Source organism: Mustelus asterias, chromosome 30 (assembly GCF_964213995.1).
Source record: "Mustelus asterias chromosome 30, sMusAst1.hap1.1, whole genome shotgun sequence".
Lineage (NCBI taxonomy): Eukaryota > Metazoa > Chordata > Chondrichthyes > Carcharhiniformes > Triakidae > Mustelus > Mustelus asterias.
The window spans coordinates 7,198,899-7,219,062 of NC_135830.1; the positions used below are offsets into that span (position 1 = coordinate 7,198,899).

Sequence of the window (20,164 nt, forward strand, 5' to 3'; positions counted from 1 at the left end):
CTGTGACTAACACACTCATCACTGGACCAAATTCCTTATGATATTCCAATTCCTTCAGAGTGATAACCATCATCATTGTGTTCAGCCTCAGAATTCTCTGTGTTGTGTCTCACTGTGAAAGTTTATCACACGATGATGTTTTCATTCAGACATGAAACACCTATTAATAGTTCCCCAGTCATTGCTGGGGTTCAATCACCTATTAGCGCTGTTCCAATCCTGTCTTTTGTTGCAATATCCAGACGCACTAAAGATGCTTTCACCCTCACACAAAACCTGTCAAAGTCCAATTATGCTTCACAGCCAACCAATAGATCATCTATCTTGTAAATCTCAATGAATCTTTATAAAAGATTCAAACTTTCATCAGTATCCAACTGATGGACATCCAGCTCACAAAATACTTTGCTTCTGATCTTTTTGTCAAGAAGTGACAGTACCAAGGCCAGACCTTGTTTTCTCCTTGGTCGGGATGTAACCCGTGTCCACATCTCCACTTCATTCTTACATTGATCATATGGTTCAGACTTCAAGAACATCAGCGGGTAATCAGACCCTGACAATTCCCACTGCCTTTCAACCATTTCTCACAAAAGCTACTGGGATTGTAAGCTCCTGCCTGAAATATATTTTCCTTTAGTTTTTAAAATTCACCATGAGACAAACATTCCCTGTTACCATGTTATAATCCTGACAGCGTTATGGTGAAGGAAGAAACTGAAGCTAACCTTTATTTGGAATAGATTTATTTGCAGAGTAAAACATTACAAGTACATACCTCCTAACTCCACTCTGTGACAGTGTCTCTTTATTTGCACTCATCCAATCAATGCCCTCCATTTGTATATATTTAATCTCAAATAATTTAGTTAACACCCAGAGCAGATAATGGGTCTAATCTGAGTGATTGCCATAATGTCTCAACAGGGGTTGAATCATTCTTTTGCTCCCACACTGAGTGCCAGTAAATGGCCTCTCACCAAGATGAACTCTCTGGTTTCTCCACAGATGATAACTCAGTGAATCCTTTCCCAAACTCAGAGCAGGTGAATGGTCTCTCTCCAGTGTGAACTTGCTGTTTCTGCAGAGCAGATGACTGAGTGAATCTCTTCCCACAGTCAGCACGACTGAACAGCCTCTACCCCAGTGTGACTGCATTGATGGGTTTTCAGTGCAGATGGGTAATTGAATCCCTTCCCACAATCCTCCCATTTCCACAGTTTCTCCATGGTGCCAGAGTCCTCGTATCTCTCCAGGTTGAAGCTTCGTCCACACACAGAACATGTCTACAGTTTCTCCCCACGCTGCATGTTGTGATGTTTTTTTCAGGCCGTGTAACTCGTCTACAAAGAGTCAAATAGGTTTGAGAAACCCAATGCATTCCTTCTGAGCTGTAATGAGTCTGACTGGAAAGATACAGCGGAGCTACATGTAATATAGTTTAAGTTTATTGATTAGTGTCACAAGTAGGCTTACATTAACACAGCAATGAAGTTACTGAAAATCCCCGAGTTGCCACACTCCGGCTCCTATTTGGATACACAGAGGGAGAATTTAGCATAGCCGATGCACCGAACCAGCATGTCTTTCCGACTGGGAGGAAACCGGAGCACCGGAGGAAACCCATGCAGACACGGGGAGAACGTGCAAACTCCACACAGACAGTGACCCAAGCCAGGAATCAAACCCGAGTGCTCACCATAATATGATAGTAAACGAATAAAAATAAAAATGTGCTGAATTAGAAAACCAAAAAAAAATGGTCCGCCAATCACTTCAGTCTCCATATTTGCACGGTTTCTCCATAATGTGATTGAGAACGGAGTTGTTTCCTTCCATGTACAAAATTCTCTGCTGTTCAGATAATCTGATACTTTGTACAAGTTTCCTGACCCCAAATCCTCCTCTTCTCAAACCAACTATATTAACACTGAAACAGAGCTGAAGTTATTTTTCAATTCAGCAGAAACAGACCCAAAGGAACATGGTTTAGTTTGAATATGCTCAACAGGAAAATACAATCACAATAGTTCCTTGTGAATTCGCTGGTGTCTCAGAAGAGTGGATGAGGTAACATATCCCTTCCCACACCGGGAGCAAGTGAATGGCCTCTCCCCTGTGTGAATTCGCTGGTATATTGCTAGGCTGGATGAGTCAATGAATCTCTTGCCACACACACAGTAGGTAAAAGGCCTCTCTCGAGTGTGAACTCGCTGGTGTACTGCTAGTTTGGATGACGATTAAATCCCTTTCCACACTGGGAGCAGGTGAATGGCCTCCTCTTTGTGAGTTCGCCAGTGTATTGCTGGGTTGGATGAGTCAGCGAATCTCTTCTCACACTGGGTGCAGGTGAATGGCTTCTCCACGGTGTGAAATCGCTGGTGTGTCAGGAGACTGGATGACCAACTGAATCCCTTCCTACACAAGAGCAGTTGAATGGCCTCGTCCCAGTGTGAATTTGCTGGTGTCTCAGCAGAGTAGGTGAGTGAGCAAATCCCTTCCCACACTGGGGACAGATGAATGGCCTCTCCCCAGTGTGACTGCGTCGATGAGTTTCCAGCAGGGATGGGTAATTGAATTCCTTCCTTGGTTGAATTTAAAATACAGATGGGGCGTGAGAAGGTAAAATCCAAAACCAGTGTCTTGTACTTAAACTAAGGAGACTATAAAGGGATGAAGGAGGAGTTGGCTCAGGTAGACTGGGACAAAAACTTTCTGGTGGAACAATTGAGGAACAGTGGAGGATTTTCAAAGCAATCTTTCACACTGAATCCCTTCCCGCAGTGAGAGCAGGTGAACGGTCTCTCCCCAGTGTGAACTCGCTGGTGTGTGCACAAGTTCGAGAGGTCAGTGAATCTCTTCCCAAACAGAGCACGTAAATGGTTTCTCCCCAGTGTGAACTCGCTCATGTGTCTGCAGACTGGATAACTGAGTGAATCCCTTCCACACTGAGAGCAAGTGAATGGTCTCTCCCCGGTGTGAACTCACTGGTGCCTTTGCAGGTTGGATAACTGAGTGAATCCCTTCCCACACTGAGATCAGGTGAATGGTCTCTCCCCAGTGTGAACTCACTGGTGTGCCCGCAGGTTGGATACCCAAGTGAATCCCTTCCCACACTGAGAGCAGGTGAATGGTCTCTCCCCAGTGTGAACTCGCTCGTGTACCTGCAGGTTGGATGAACAAGTGAATCCCTTCCCACACTGAGAACAGGTGAATGGTCTCTCCCCTGTGTGAACTCGCTGGTGCCTCCGCAGGTGGGATGAACAAGTGAATCCCTTCCCACACTGAGAACAGGTGAATGGCCTCTCCCCAGTGTGAATTCGCTGGTGTGTCTGCAGGCTGGATGACTGAATGAATCCCTCCCCACACTGAGAGCAGGTGAATGGCCTCTCCCCAGTGTGAACTCGCTGATGCATCCGCAGGCTGGATGAACAAGTGAATCTCTTCCCACATTGAGAGCAGCTGAATGGTCTCTCCCCAGTGTGAACTCGCTGGTGTGACTGCAGGTAGGATGATCGAGTGAATCCCTTCCCACACTGAGAGCAGGTGAATGGTCTCTTCCCAGTGTGAACTCGCTGATGTCTCTGCAGGCTGGATGACAGAGTGAATCCCTCCCCGCACTGAGAGCAGGTGAACGGTCTCTCCCCAGTGTGAACTCGCTGGTGTCTCTGCAGGTCGGATGACTGAGTGAATCCCTCCCCACACTGAGAGCAGGTGAATGGTCTCTCCCCAGTGTGGCTGCGCCGATGAGCTTCCAGCTGAGATGGGACTCTGTATCTCTTTCCACAGTCCCCACATTTCCATGGTTTCTCCATGGTGCAGGTGTCCTTGCCGCTCTCTTGGGTGGACAATCAGTTGAAGCCTCGTCCTCACTCACAACAAGATTACAGTCTCTCCCCGCTGTGAATGGTGTGATATTTATTCAGGCTGTGTAACTAGTTAAAGCTCTTTAGTCAGTGCATTGGAACACTCTCACTCGAGTGTGGCCGTGTGTTGGGGCTTTTGCAGTCACACTAATGTTTGGAATCATTTCAAATCAACAGACCGGACAATAATTTCTTCTTCTAGATTCAATGGCCGATGATATTCAGCTCCCATGGAATATGACTCTGTCAGATCTGACGTGACATCTGAGATTTCGGCCTGTGATTCCTCTTTCAATATCCTGTAAAACGAGTTTACAAAAGTCATCAGTGTCAGTACAGGATAGAAATTCAGAACAGACAATTCTAGTTTCTATGGAACATTCTTTCCTATTTCAGTCCCAAAACATTGTGAATCTCCATCCCACACACTCTCCCTCCATTCTCACTCTGCTGTATCTAATATTCACCCTCCCAATTCTCCTGAAGGTGCTGATTGAGGCTGATTGACAGATCCATGCTCACTGCTTCCTGTCCTGGACACAGAGACCATAACAAATAGGAGCAGCAGTCGGCCATTTGGCCCATCGAGCCTTTTGAACTATTCAATGAGATAATTCGTTCATCTACCTCAGCATCATTCTCCCCACACTCAACCCATATCCCTTGATATCCTCAATATCTAGAAACCAATCAATCTCTCTCTTGAAAATAGTTGATGACTGAGGCTTCACTGTCCTCAGGGGTTGAGAATTCCAAATCTTTACCACATCCTTGGGTGAAGAAATCCCCCCACGTATTAGCTTCTGCTCCATCTTCTTGTCTGTTCCCCATAACCCTTGACACCCTTGTCAGTCAAAGATCTGTCTAACTGGAATATATTCAATGATCCTCAGCCTTCACTGGTCCCTGTGGAAGAGAAATCCAAAAGACTAACAACCCTCTGAGGGAAGAGACGTCTGGAAATATATAACGTAGCTACAGTTCCATATTACAAGATATTCAGATCCCAAGGAATATGACTCTTTCTAGATGTGACGGTTGAGATTTTTGCCTGTGATTCCTCGTTCAAAATCCTGTGAAATGAGTTTATAAAAGTCATCACAGTCAGTATAGGATAGAAATTCAGAGCAGACAATTCTAGTTTCTCTGGAACATTCTTTCCTATTTCATTCCCAAAAAGTTGTAAATCTCCATCCATATCTATGGATTCTATTTACAAATGAAAGTGGCTGAGCACTTGAAGGAAATAAACTTGCAGGAGAATGGGGATATAGAGTGGGAATGGGACTGGAATGTTATACAGAGAGTCAACCTGGACTCGAGTTACCAAATGGATTCCTTCTGTGCTGTAACGACTTTATGACTGGAAGTGTATAACATCGCTGCAGCATTATATTACAATGCAAGAAATAATAATAAATGTATTTTATTACAGAAGCATAAAGAATGTATCTAATCTGAGTACCATATAATAACACTCGACATATCTCTGTCCTATATTAATTTACTGTACCCTTAAATGTCAGCCATCTCCTGGGGAAAGCTGCCCTTTAATGTGAACATGAGGAAAAAGACCATCCTTTTCGACAGACAAATAAATGTGTCAAGCTGAGGGAGCAAAGGATGTTTACCAGGCTGATTCAGGGAATCGCGGGACTGATGTATGAGGAGAGATTGACTCGGTTAGGATTGTTTTCGTTGGAGTTCAGATGAATGAGGGGGGAATCTCAAAGAGACTGATAAAATTCTAACAGGTCGAGACAGGATAGATGCAGGGAGGATGTTCCTGATGGAGTCCAGAACTGGGGGTCACAGTCTGAGGATTCAGGGCAGACCATTTAGGACGGAGGTGAGTAGACATTTCTTCACCCAAAGAGTGGTGAGCCTGTCGAATTTATTACCACAGGACGTAGTTAGTGCCAAAACATTGAATGTATTCAAGAGGTGTCTGGATATAGCACTTGGGGCGAATGGGATCACAGGTTACGGGGAAAAAGCAGGATTGGGCTACTGAGTTGGATGATCAGCCATGATTGTGATGAATGGTGGAGCAGGCTCGAAGGGCCAAATGGCCTCCTCCTGCTCCTATCTTCTATGTTTCTATATCAATGTCTTTAAGAGAGAGAGAGAGACCTGGGCCAACCTTCCCAGAGTCTGCACCCTCCCTGGATTCACTTCCTTTCCCTTCAGTTGCTGCAAGTCCCCAATTTCCCGCAGAATGAGAAAAGAAACTCACAGATGTTGGCCTCCTTTAGGTCAAACTCACAGATGTGAACGACAGGAGGAACTTTGACTCTGTCTGAAACTCCATCTTCAGTCACACAAGGCCCGCGCTCTCAATGGCGGGAGGACCAGAGTCCTTCCGGTCCTCCAACTCTTCTTATTGGCCAGAGCGAGTAAGGGGCCGTGAATCAAAGGTGCGCATGTGCGGGTTTTGGGGGAATGCGCATGTGCGGGTGTGGGGCGGGGCCCGGGACAAAGCCGGCGCACTGACCATTGTCTGTCCGGCTCTTCCAGCCTTTCCCATTGGACAACAGCTCAGGGCGGCTGGAGGGCAAAGTCCCGCCCACCCCCACGTGGGGCTCCGCCCCTCATTGTCTGTCAACGGGGTTTGACCAATGGAAACTCCGGAGGACCGGAGGTTCTCTGGTTCTCCAGCCAATCAGAGCTCCCACATTGCCTGAATGCGGAAGTGGACAATGAGCTTGTTCAGCTGCTAATTCCTGCCCAGCAAAGCTGCTGCTGATCTCTCTCTGAATGAAGCCATTTACCGGTCCAGGCAGCGGGCGATCGAGGGGGCCGTCCATCCTGACTGTCTTCCCCTCTACTGCGGCTACGTTCGCGGCCAGGTGTCCCTGGAGAGGGAGCATGCGGTGTCCACGGGCGAGGTTGACGCTTTCCGCGCCCGCTGGGCACCGCAGGGGTTGGGGTGCATTATTGACCCTAATAATCACATTTTAATTTGATGTTTTTAAGTTTCCTTTGCATTTTGATTTCTGTTCGGGCTGTTCCCTTTCCTTTTTGGGGAGCTGCCCCTTTTACTTTGTCCTGATTTAATTTGAGTTTGTTGACTTGGTTTGACCGAAAAAGAGGTCTCTCTGAATGAAGCCATTTACCGGTCCAGGCAGCGGGCGATCGAGGGGGCCGTCCATCCTGACTGTCTTCCCCTCTACCGCGGCTACGTTCGCGGCCAGGTGTCCCTGGAGAGGGAGCATGCGGTGTCCACGGGCGAGGTTGACGCTTTCCGCGCCCGCTGGGCACCGCAGGGGTTGGGGTGCATTATTGACCCTAATAATCACATTTTAATTTGATGTTTTTAAGTTTCCTTTGCATTTTGATTTCTGTTCGGGCTGTTCCCCCTCCTTTTTGGGGAGCTGCCCCTTTTACTTTGTCCTGATTTAATTTGAGTTTGTTTACTTGGTTTGACCTAAAAAGAGGTCTCTCTGAATGAAGATTGAGCTTCAGACAGACTCAAGGAAGTGAAAAGAATCAGCCAATGTCTACGACCATACTCGTCTGAAAACGCCTGATCTCGAGAGCTAAGCAGACTCAGGCCTGGTTAGTACTTGAATGGGAGACCTCCTGGGAATACCAGGTGTAGTAGACTTTAGGGTGGCATGGTGGCACAGTGGTTAGCACTGCTGCCTCACAACGTCAGGGACTCGGGTTCAATTCCTGTTTTGAATCACTGTCTGTGTAGACTTTGCATGTTCTCTCCCCATGTGGGTTTCTCCCGGGTGCTCCGGTTTCCTCCCACGGTCCAAAAGATGTGCGGGTCAGGTGGATTGGCCATGTTAAATTGCCCCTTAGTGCCAGGGGGACAAGTTAGGGTAAATGCACAGAGGTACGGGGATAGGGCCCGAGTGGGATTGTGGTTGGTGCAGACTCGATGGGACGAATGGCCTCCTTCTACACTATAGGATTGTATGATTCTATGAAGTGAATCCAGAGAGGGTGCAGACTCTGGAAAGGTTGGCCCAGGTCTCTCTCCCTCTCTTAAAGACATTGACGTTCTTTGCTCCCTCAGCTTGACACATTGATTTGCTTGGTTAAGAGGATGTTCTCTTTCCTAATGTTCAGAATTAAAGGGCTGCTTTCCCCAGGAGATGGCTGACATTTAAGGGGACAGTAAATTAGTATAGGACAGAGATATATCTCGTGATTTTTTTGTCACAGATTAGATAAATTATTTATGGTTCTGCAATGAAGTAATTTATTCTTATTTCTATTCTTGTAATATTGTTCTGTACCTATGTTATATACTTCCAGTTATAGAGTCATTACAGCAAAGGGGTCCTTTCAGCCACACACGTCCATCCTGACTCTTGGTAAAAGTCTCTTAGTTCTGGAAGCAGTGAACATGGATCTGTCAATCAGCCTCAATCAGCACCTTCAGGAGAATTGGGAGGGTGAATATTAGATACAGCAGAGTGAGAATGGAGGGAGAGTGTGTGGGATGGAGATTTACAGGAATGAGAGAGGAAAGAATGTTCCATAGAAACTAGAATTGTCTGTTCTGAATTTCTATCCTGTACTGACAGTGATGCATTTTGTAAACTCCTTTTACAGGATATCTGAAGGTGAAGATTTGCAGGCAGAAATATCAAACCAAATGTCACACTCAGATCTCACAAATTCACTCTATTTATCGGAACCTGAATATCATCAGTCTTTCAATTTAGAAGGATAAATTTTTGTCTGTTCTGTCTTTTTCAGGAGATCTTAAATATCAGTGTGCCTGGAAAAGCACTGAAACACACACACACCTGAGTGAGCGTGTTCCAGTGCACGGACTGTGGAAAGAGCTTTAACACAGTCTGAAAAAACATTGCACCATTCACATCAGGGAGAGAAATTAATTGTGTTCTGTGTGTGGACGAGGCTTCAGCAGATCGTGAAACCAGCAGAGTCACAAGGACACCCGCACCATGGAGAAACGGTGGAAATGTGGGGACTGTGGGAAGGGATTCAATTACCCATCAAAGCTGGAAACTCATCGACGCAGTCACACTGGGGAGAGACCATTCACCTGCTCTCTTTGTGGGAAGGGATTTAGTCAATTCTCCCTTCTGCTTACACACCAGAGAGTTCACACCGGGGAGAGGCCATTCGCCTGTTCTGAGTGTGGGAAGGGATTTAGTGATTTAGCCACACTGCGGAGACACCAGCGAATTCACAGTGGGGAGAGACCATTCACCTGCTCTGACTGTGGGAAGGGATTCATTCAATCATCCCATTTGCTGGCACACCAGCGAGTTCACACTGGGGAGAAGCCATTCACCTGCCCTGTTTGCGGAAAAGTATTCAGTAATTCATCCACACTACTGACACACCAGCGAGTTCACACTGGAGACAGACCGTTCAATTGCTCTGACTGTGGAAAGGGATTCATTCAGTCATCCCACTTGCTGACACACCAGCGGGTCCACATAGGGGAAAAGCCATTCACCTGCTCTGAGTGTGGGAGAGGATTCAGTGATTCATCAAACCTGCTGACACACCAGCGAGTTCACACTGAGAAGAAGCCATTCAACTGCTGTGTGTGTGGAAGGGGATTCAAACATTCAGCAACCGTGATGAAACACCAGCGAGTTCACACCGGGGAGAGACCGTTCACCTGCTCCATGTGTGGGAAGGGATTCACATTGTTATGCAACCTGCAGAGACACCAGCGAGTTCACAAATGATAACAGTGGTTGGATTCTGCTGTTATTGCCGCTGTTAATCACATCCAGGACTGAACCATGTTCATTCTGACAGTAGGTGAAGTGGGAGTGTCGGAGAGTTTCTTTCTGCTGGACTGGCCGGTCCCACAACTTTGCTTCCAGTGGCTGATGATCTTTGAGCCTGGGAGAGCACATTTCCACTGAAATGATCCACATTTGATGGCAGGATTAGAGGGTACACGTGAAGCTTCTTGTAATTTAATTGTGGAAGTCAATTCTGGAGAAATGCTGTCTTAAATTGTATTCGCTTTTTAACTTAAAGAGAAATAGTCACTTTCCTTCAACATACACACAGATTAGTGTGGGTTTGATTATTGGCTTCAGTCATGGTGATGTTGTGATGTATTTTCTGCAACTTTTATTTCTTATGAACATGTTAATGTATGAATAGAAAATGGTATTTTATAATGTGTATGTTGCTTCCTGAGCTTTAGCACACCTGTCACCTTTCTGTGTAGATTTTCTATGTTCTGTAGTAATTGCTGTATTAGTTTAAGTTTGTGTATCTCTTGTACTTTTAGTTATTTGTCTTTAAGTAACTTGCTTCAGGCGTCGGCAGTCACTAAGAAATGAAACATCACACCTCAGATGTATCAGTTAGGTCGATGAGCCTGACGAACATCAATCTTTAGGAAGTGACACCACACGTCCTTTTATTACAGGGAAGCAGACACACAAATTACCTTGTGCTGCCTTGTTATCTCAGTGGAAAAGCTTTGAACTTACTACAGCAGCAGAGAAAAGCAATAAAGAAAAGGATGTTGCTGCAAGTGACTGAGATCCTGGATTAACTCAGTTAGGAGTTAATGGGAAGTGATATCAGCAAGGTGACCCGGGCAGCACGGTGACACAGTGATTAGCACTGCTGCCTCACAACACCAGGAACCCGGGTTCAATTCCGGCCTTGAGCAACTGTGTGGAGTTTGCACATTCTCCCCGTGTCTGCGTGGGTTTTCTTCAGGTGCTCCGGTTTCCTCCCACACTCCAAAGATGTGCAGGCTAGATTGAATGGCTGTGTTAAATTGCCTCTTAGTGTCAGGGGAATTAGTTGGGTAAATAAGTGGGGTTACGGGGATAGGTCCTGGGTGGGATTGTGGTCAGAGCAGACTCGATGGGCCAAATGGCCTCCTTCTGCACTGTAGGGATTCGATGATTTCTATGAGTTAATGAGAAGTGACATCAGCAAGATGACCAATATCCTTCAGGGACCAATCAAACATTGATCATGCACCATTTTATCAATCAGGGATTGATCATGTGCTGCTGAGGCCAATCAGAACCACAGCAGACGAGCGACAAAGCTGAATGAGCGAATACCGCACAGAGATAGTTGTGAGCGAGGGTTAATGAGTGACAATTTTCCGGAGCTCGGTGCGCAACACAACACAACATGAAGTAAGAAGATAGACTTTGGTCAACAGAACAGCCGACAGCTACAGTCAATCAGAAGCCGAGAGCTGGTGTTCCAGAGTGAGTGGACTGATCCACTGTGTTTAAATATTGTGATTTTATACTTATTACAATTAATAAATTCTGTGACAACATTCTTGTACCTGGAATGGTCTGTAACTAGTCAGGAGCTGCAGATTCCTTTCACAACTTATTCCAATGGGTTACTGACTTCAGGATTACAATTGAGATTGGAGCCAAACCCATATCTGACAACAGGATAGAATTGAAGGGGAGAAGTGTGGGTCTAAGACCAGTGTTTTAAACCAAAATAAAGGGACTGAAGGCAGAGCTGGCAAAGCCATACAAAGTAAGGGAAATTATATTGTTTGATCTTTGATTTGTTTGACACATTTTCTGTGTATTTTTATGATCCTGGTTGGGACCGTTAATGTTTAAAGAGAAATTCAAAAAGCTGGTAATTTACTGTAAGAATTATACCACAAGATTGTATGCATTTAACCGAAAACAAACTTTATTGGATATATGAAACAAAAGAAAATTAAAAATCAACACTACAAACTTAACACTGTAGTTTAGAAAGACTTATGTTATAAACTCAGTTCTACATTTTAACTTCTTCCCCTAGGTTTCCCTAATACTTCATGATATCTTGAAGGTTCATTCACTTCTGTTCCTGTGAACATATGGAAGGTGCGTCAAAGCTCCCCAGAATTCACTTTTAATTCTCCGTGTTCCAGCTATTCTCCAAGATTTTATGAGGTCCTTCCATTAGTTTCCCACTAAACAACCTTCTAACTTTCCTCTAAGATCTCAAAACTGTGGACTCCTCAGACCAAGCCTGAGCTTCACTGCCTTCTTGTGGAGGGATTTAAACATTAGGAACAGCCCTGGTTCCTCATGGCCCTCTGGGCTTCTAGTCCCACAGCTGGTTCACAGCTCCTCATCCCACAGCTGGTTCACAGCTCCTGGTCCCACAGCTGACGGCTTCCAGGCTAACTGCAGACTGCCTGATTTCTGTGAAAGGTCAAAACCTCTCTCGTTTCTCCTTCCCATTTAACTAAGGGTTGTGTGAAATATTCCATTCAGGGGAAGGTGGTGGGATAGTGGGAATGTCTCTCGCCGAGTAATGCAGAGACCCAGCAAAGGATCTGGGGACAGGCAGCTGGTAGGATTTGAATTCAGTGAATCAATCTGGAATTATATAAAGTTAGTTTCATGGTCACCGTTACGAGACTATCATTGATTGTTGTAAAAACCTGTCCAGTTCACCCTATTAATGCTCCCTATTCGGGAAGGAAATCTGCCATCCTTACCCAGTCTGGCCTACATGTGAATCCAGACCCACACAGCGATGTGGGTGACTCTTAACTGCCTCTCTGAATTGGCCGAGCAAGTCAATCCATTCAAGGGCAATTAGGAGATGAGCAACGTGTGCTGGGGCTTTGCCAGCAGTGTCCACATCCCAGGAAAGAATAAAGAATATTCCACGGAACGTGATGGGTGATTTGAAATGAATTGAAAGTAGGTCAGGAGGTGTTCGTACCGTCCAGAACTGCTTTTCAATGGATCCTCCTGTTTAAAATAAAAACACATCAGTGTGCCCCTTTCCCAGACACAGTTGACCTTGGAATATCACAATGCTGTTTTTAAACATTCCTTTGTTAAAGAATCAGTCACTTAGAATTGTGAAACAGACAGAAATGAAATGTTCCGTTTTTCCTGGGATCCTCCTGTGCCTGGCACCGGTGTCCTGAACAAGGTTATTAACATTCTCTGGGTTAAAGGTTCCTCCTGGTTCTTGCTGTCTGTTGTGTCCTTTGTCACAGTCGGTACCAGGACATTTCTATTGAAAGGTTGTTAAGAAATTCCAGTGAATTCCAGCCCCTTGTGTAACGTTCCATTTGGTGTGCGTCAGATTCAGAGATGTCCACGTGTGTGTGAAAAGGGTTCTGGGTAAGGGTTTTAACCCTTCTTTCCCCGTTAGTAACAATGAGCCCTGCATTCAATTCTAAAGTATAAAGTCCTCATTAGATATCAATTCTACCTGTTATCTACATTTCACCAACCAGTCTATATTTTCATCACGGGACTGCAGTGGGAGCACCGTCAACATCTTACTGACTTGATTGATTTTATCGAGGGGGTGACGAAGGTGATCGATGAGGGTAGAGCAGTGGATGTTGTGTACATGGATTTTAGTGAGGCTTTCGACAAGGTCCCTCATGGTCGGCGCATCCAGAAGATTAAGATGCATGGGATTCGCGGTGACTTGGCCGCTTGGATTCAGAATTGACTTGCCCATAGAAGTCAGAGAGTAGAGGTGGAGGGTGTTTTTCAGACTGGAGGTCCATGACTAAAGAATATTCTTTATTCTTTCCTGGGATGTGGACACTGCTGGCAAAGCCCCAGCACACGTTGCTCAGCTCCTAATTGCCCTTGAACGGAGTGACTTGCTCGGCCATTTCAGAGGGACAGTTAAGTCAGACTAGCAGGGATCCGTACTGGGACCTGCGCTATTTGTGATATATAGAAATGACTTGGATGAAAACGTGGATGGGTGGGTGAGTAAGCTTGCAGACGTCACAAAACTAGATGGAGTTGTAGATAGTGTAGAAGGTTGTCAAAGGATACAGTGGGATGTGGAAAAGCTGCAGATATGAGCGGAGAAATGGCAGATGGATTTTAATCCGGGCAAGTGTGAGGTGCTGCACTTTGGGAGATCAAATATTAAGGATAAGTATACAGTTAATGTACAGAGGGATGTTGGGGTTCAAGTCCATAGCTTCCTGAAATTAGCCACACAAATATTTATCGGTAAAGAAGGCATATGGCATGCTTGCCTTTATTGAGTACAAGAGTCAGCATGTCATGTTGCAGCTTTATAAAACTTTGTTTGGGCCGCACTTAGAATATTGAGTTCAATTCTGGTCACCACATTACAGAAAGGATGGAGAGGTTTTGATGAAGATGCAGAAGAGGTTTCCCAGGATGCTGCCTGGATTGGAGGGTGTGAGCGACTGACAAACGAGGGTTGTTTTCTCGATAGCGGTGGAGGGTGATGGGAGACCTGATAGCAGTCTATAAAATGAGAGACATAGAATCTTTTCCCCCAGAGTTGATATGTCTAACACGAGGGAGCCTGCACTTAAGGTGAGACGGGGAAAGTTCAAAGGAGACGCGAGAGGTAAGTTTTTTTACACAGTGAGTGGTAGGTGTCTGGAATGCGCTGCTCGGAGTGGTGGTGGAGGCAGATACGATAGCGGCGTTTAAGGGGGTTTTAAATAAGCACATGAATATGCAAGGAATAGAGGAATATGGACCAAGGGCAGGCAGAAAGGAATAGTTTAATTTGGCATCATGTTCGACACAACATCGTGGGCTGAAGGGTCTGTTCCTGTGCTGTACCGTTCTATGTTCTATTTGTGATCTCCATTTAGAAAAAGGAAATAGAGGCACTGGAGAAGGGGCAAGAAAGATTCACAAGAATAATCCCAGAACTGTAATCACTTGTGAACTCACTGGTGTTTCACCAAGTTTGCTGACTGAGTGAATCCCTTCCCAGTCAGAGCAGGTGACCAGCCTCTGCCTGGTGTGAACTCACTGGTGGGACACGAGTCCCCGAGAGCTTTTGAAGCCACGCCCACATTTAAAGGGTCTCTCCTGGGTGTGATGATGTTGTGTCTGGGCAGGCTGGATAACTGAGTAAATCCTTTCGCACACACCGAGCAGGTGAATGGTTTCTCCCGGTGTGAACTCGCTGGTGTTTCAGCAGTGTTGATGATATTCTAAACCTCCTTGAACAGTGAGAGCAGCTGAACGGCCTCTCCCCGGTGTGAATGTGCTCGGGGATCATCAGTTCCTGACAGCTTTTGAAGCCGCCTCTCGGGCAGAGCATTTAAAGGGGCTCTCCTTGGAGTGAGTGGCTTTGTGTTTCTGAAGGCTGGATGATGAGTTAATCCTTTCCCACACACAGAGCAGGGGAATGGTCTCTCCCCAGTGTGAACTCGCTGATGAGTCACCAGTTCTGCAGAGCTTTTGAATCCGCTCCCACAGTCAGAACATTTAAACGGTCTCTCATTGGTGTGAGTGAAATTGTGTCTGCGCACGTGGGATGAATGAGTGAATCCCTTCCCACACACCAAGCAGGTGAACGGCCTTTCCCCGTTGTGAACTCGCTGGTGTATCCGCAGGTTGTATGCTTTTCTAAACCACTTTGAGCAGTGAGAGCAGCTGAACGGTCTGTCCTCAGTGTGAGTGCGCTGGTGGGACACCAGATCCTGAGAGCTTTTAAAACCATTTCCACAGTCACAGCACTTAAAGGGTCTCTCATTGGTATGAGTGAGATTGTGTTCCCGCAGGCTGGATAACTGAGTGAATCCCTTCCCACACACTGAGCAGATGAATCGTCTCTCCCCGGTGTGAACTCGCTGGTGTTTCCGCAGGTTGTATGATGTTCTAAACCTCTTTGTGCAGTGAGAGCAGCTGAACGGTCTCTCCTCAGTGTGAATGCGCTGGTGAATCATCAGTACCTGAGAGCTTTTGAATCCGCTCCCACAGTCAGAGCATTTAAACGGTCTCTCATTGGTGTGAGCGAGACTGTGTGTCTGCAGGCTGGATAACTGAGTGAATCCCTTCCCACACACAGAGCAGGTGAACGGCCTCTCCCCAGTGTGACTGCGTTGATGAATTTCCCGCCGAGATGGGGATATGAATCCCTTCCCACAGTCCCCACATTTGCACGTTTTCTCCATGGTGCGGGTGTCCTTGTGACTCTCCAGGTTAAACAATCAGTTAAATCTCACACAGAACACGGGTACAATCTCTCCCCGCTGTGAATGCTGCGATGTATTTTCAGGCTGTGTAACTGGTTAAAGCTCTTTCCACACTCAGTGCACTGGAACACTCTCACTCGGGTGTGTGTATCTCAGTGCATTTCTAGTCACAGCGATGTTTACAATCTTTTGAAGCTAAGCGGCCAAACAAACATTTCTCCTGCTAGATTCAAAGGCCGATGATATTCAGGTCCCAAGAAGTCGAGTCACTCTGTCAGATCTCGATGTGATGTTGGAGATTTCTGTCTGATTTCTCCTTGTCTAATATCCTGTAAGTCAATTTAGAAAAAAACATTGCAATTCAGAATATGATCGAAATTCAAATCTACATTTCTAGTTCATGGAAAATTCATTAAAGACACAGTCATGGAGCATTAAACTTGCCCAGCAGGGCCTCCCGTATCAGCACACAGGCAGCTGCTTTGTGAGACTGCCAGCAGTACGGACAAGTCAGAGATAAGGGTGTCCTCAGAAGTGGGATTCATTGCGAAAGCTCAGGGACGGTTGATAAGATGGAGCAATTCTATGATTCTAATAAACATTCTTTCCTCTCTCATTCCCCAAAAGCTGTGAATCTCCATCCCACACACTCTCCTCCATTCTCACTCTGCTGTATCTAATATTCACCCTCCCAATTCTCCTGAAGGTGCTGATTGAGGCTGATTGACAGATCCATGCTCACTGCTTCCTGTCCAGCACAGAAATCATAACAAATAGGAGCTGCAGTCAGCATTCGGCCCATCGAGTCTGCTCAACCATTCATTGAGATTATTGGTTGATCTACCTCTGCAATATTTTCCCCACACTGTCCCCCATATCCATCGATATCTTCAATATCTAGAAACCTATCAATCCCTCGCTTGAAAATTCTTGATGACTGAGGTTCCATAGTCCTCTGGGGTAGAGAATCCAAAACATCACCACATCCTTGAGTGAAGAAATCCCTCTACATCTGAGCTTTCTCTCCATTTTCCAGCCTGTTCCCAATAATTCTTGACTCCCTTTTCATTCAAAAACTGTCTAATTCATCCTTGAATATATTCATAGAACATAGAAAATAGAACAGTACAGCACAGTACAGGCCCTTTGGCCCTAGATGTTGTGCCGAGCTTTGTCCGAAACCAAGATCAAGCTATCCCACTCCCTATCATTCTGGTGTGCTCCATGTGCATATCCAATAACTGCTTGAATGATCCTAAAGTGTCTGACTCCACTACCACAGCATGCAGTCCATTCCACACCCCAACCACTCTCTAAGTAAAGAGCCTACCTCGGACATCCCTCCTATATCTCCCACCATGAACCTTATAGTTATGCCCCCTCGTAACAGCTGCATCCACCCGAGGAAATAGTCTCTGAACGTCCACCCTATCTCCCCCCCTCATCATCTTATATATCTCTATAATGACGCCTCTCAACCTCCTCCGCTCTAAAGAGAAAAGCCCTAGCTCCCTCAACCTTTCCTCATAAGACCGACCCTCCAACCCAGGGAGCATCCTGGTAAATCTCCTTTGCACTCTTTCCAGTGCTTCCACATCCTTCTTATAGTGAGGTGACCAGAACTGCACACAATTTTCCAAATGTGTTCTCACCAAGGTCCTGTACAGTTGCAGCATAACCCCACGGCTCTTAAACTCAAACCCCCTGTTAATAAACGCTAACACACTATAGGCCTTCTTCCCGGCTCTATCCACTTGAGTGGCAACCTTCAGAGATCTGTGGATATGAACCCCAAGATCTCTCTGTTCCTCCACATTCCTCAGAACCCTGCCGTTGAACCTGTAATCCGCATTCAAATTTGTCCTACCAAAATGAATCACCTCGCACTTATCAGTGTTAAACTCCATCTGCCATTTTTCGGCCCAGCTCTGCAACTTATCAATGTCTCTTTGCAGCCTACAACAGCCCTCCACCTCATCCACTACTCCACCAATCTTGGTGTCATCAGCAAATTTACTGATCCACCTTCAGTCCCCTCCTCCAAGTCATTTATAAAAATCACAAATAACAGAGGACCCAGCACTGATCCCTGTGGTACATCGCTGGTAACTGGTCTCCAGTCTGAAAATTTACCATCCACCACCACCCTCTCTCTTCTATGAGACAGCCAGTTACTTATCCAATCGGCCAAATTTCCCTCTAACCCACACCTCCTCACTTTCTTCATGAGCCGACCATGGGGGACCTTATCAAACACTTTACTAAAATCGATATATACGACATCAACTGCCCTACCTTCATCGACACACTTAGTTACCTCCTCAAAAAATTCAATCAAATTTGTGAGGCAAGACTTACCCTTCACGAATCCGAGTTGACTATCCCGGATTAAGCTGCATCTTTCTAAATGGTCGTAAATCCTATCCCTCAGGACCTTTTCCATCATCTTACCGACCACCGAAGTAAGACTAACCGGCCTATAATTACCAGGGTCATTCTTATTTCCTTTCTTGAACAGAGGAACAACATTCACCACTCTCCAGTCCTCTGGCACTATCCCTGTGGACAGTGAGGACCCAAAGATCAAAGCCAAAGGCTCTGCAATTTCATCCCTTGCCTCCCAAAGAATCCGAGGAGATATTTCATCTGGCCCAGGGGACTTATCGACCTTCAGTTTTTTCCAAAATTGCTGATACATTTTCCCTCAGAACATCTACCTCCTCCAGCCTATCAGCCTGTATCACACTCTCATCCTCAAAAACATGGCCCCTCTCCTTGGTGAACACTGAAGAAAAGTATTCATTCATCACCTCTCCTATCTCTTCTGACTCCATGCACAAGTTCCCACTTCTGTCCTTGACCAGCCCTAACCTCACCCTGGTCATTCTTTTATTCCTCACGTAAGAGTAAAAAGCCTGAGGGTTTTCCTTGATCCGACCCGCTTAGAATTTCTCTCCGTTTTTCAGCTCATTCCTTGCTAACTTCTAACCCTCAATCGATCCAACTGAACCATGTTTCTCATCCTTACATACGCTTCCTTCTTCCTGTTGACGAGACATTCAACCTATTTTGTGAACCATGGTTCCCCCACTCGGCCATTTCCTCCCTGCCTGACAGGGACATAACTATCAAGGACACGCTGTATTTGTTCCTTGAACAAGCCCCACTTTTCATTTGTGCCTTTCCCTGACAGTTTCTGTTCCCATTTTATGCTCCCCAATTGTTGCCTAATCGCATCATAATTACCCCTCCCCCAATTATAAACCTTGCCCTGCCGTTTGGCCCTAACCCTCTCCATTGTAACAATGAAAGACACCGAATTGTGGTCACTATCTCCAAAGTGCTCTCCCACAACCAAATCTAACACTTGGCCTGGTTCATTTCCCAGTACCAAATCCAATGTGGCCCCACCTCTTGTCGGCCTATCCACATATTGTGTCAGGAAACCCTCCTGCACACACTGGACAAAAACTGCCCCATCCGAAGTAATCAACCTATAAAGGTTCCAATCAATATTTGGAAAGATAAAGTCACCCATGGGAAAGCTAAAGTCAACCATTCAATGCCTCCATTGGTGCCTATGGAAGAGAAATCTAGATACTAACAATTCTCTGAGGGAAGAGATTGTTGGAAATATGTAATATAGCTGCAGTCCAAAATTACACAGCCAGATATAATAAGTGTATTTTATTACAGAGCTATAAATAATATATCTAATCTGTACCATATAACAACAGGGGAGCTGATAGCCTCGTGGTATTATCGCTGGACTATTAATCCAGAAACTTAGCTAATGTTCTGGGGACCCGGGTTCGAATCCTGCCACGGCAGATGGTGGAATTTGAATTTAAAAACAAAAATCTAGAATTAAGAATCTACTGATGACCATGAAACCATTGTCGATTGACCAAAAAACCCATCTGGTTCATTGATGTGCTTTAGGGAAGGAAATCTGCTGTCCTTACCCAGTCTGGCCTACATGTGACTCCAGAGCCACAGCAATGTGGTTGACTCTCAGCCAGCTTCTGAAATGGCCCAGCGAGCCATTCAGTTCAAGGGCAATTAGGGATGGGCAATAAATGCTGGCCCAGCCTGCAATGCCCGTGTCCCAAGGATGAAGAAAAAACAACATCAGACACGTCTCCGTCCTATATTACTTTACTGTTCCTTTTAATATATTTCAGAAATTAGATGGGCACATGAAGGAAATAAACCTGCAGGGGAAAGGGAGTATAGAAAGGGAATGGGACTGAATGGGTTGTTCTGCAGAGAGTCAGTATTGGAGTCCAATCTCTTCCCATCCGATTCATGTAAAAGTCAAGACGCCCCTTAAAAGTCACTATCATACCCGCTTCCACTCCTTCCCCCGGCAACGAGTTCCAGGTAC

General features: G+C 45.7%; 1 protein-coding gene and 1 pseudogene across 2 annotated transcripts; one reads left to right on the forward strand and one right to left on the reverse strand.

Moving 5' to 3' along the window:
* Positions 1-736: 736 nt before the first annotated feature.
* Positions 737-6,189, reverse strand: LOC144480649 (uncharacterized). Of its 2 annotated transcripts, none has more exons than XM_078200248.1 (2): positions 6,103-6,189; positions 737-4,165 (listed from the first exon to the last, which is right to left on the reverse strand). In XM_078200248.1, exon 2 carries the CDS (start codon positions 3,813-3,815, stop codon positions 3,069-3,071), a length of 747 nt encoding a protein of 248 aa, XP_078056374.1. In that variant the 5' UTR covers positions 3,816-4,165; positions 6,103-6,189; the 3' UTR covers positions 737-3,068. The 2 variants fall into 2 exon arrangements, 1 of the variants encoding a protein (XP_078056374.1); XR_013495708.1 differs by lacking the exon at positions 737-4,165 and adding an exon at positions 4,853-4,939 and having other exon boundaries at positions 6,103-6,182.
* Positions 6,190-7,364: 1,175 nt separating this feature from the next.
* LOC144481072 (5S ribosomal RNA) lies at positions 7,365-7,473 on the forward strand (annotated as a pseudogene).
* Positions 7,474-20,164: the final 12,691 nt, after the last annotated feature.

Coding starts and splice junctions, on each gene's coding strand:
- LOC144480649 (XM_078200248.1), bottom strand. CDS start 3,815: ATGGAGAAACCATGGAAATGTGGGGACTGTGGAAAGAGATACAGAGTC.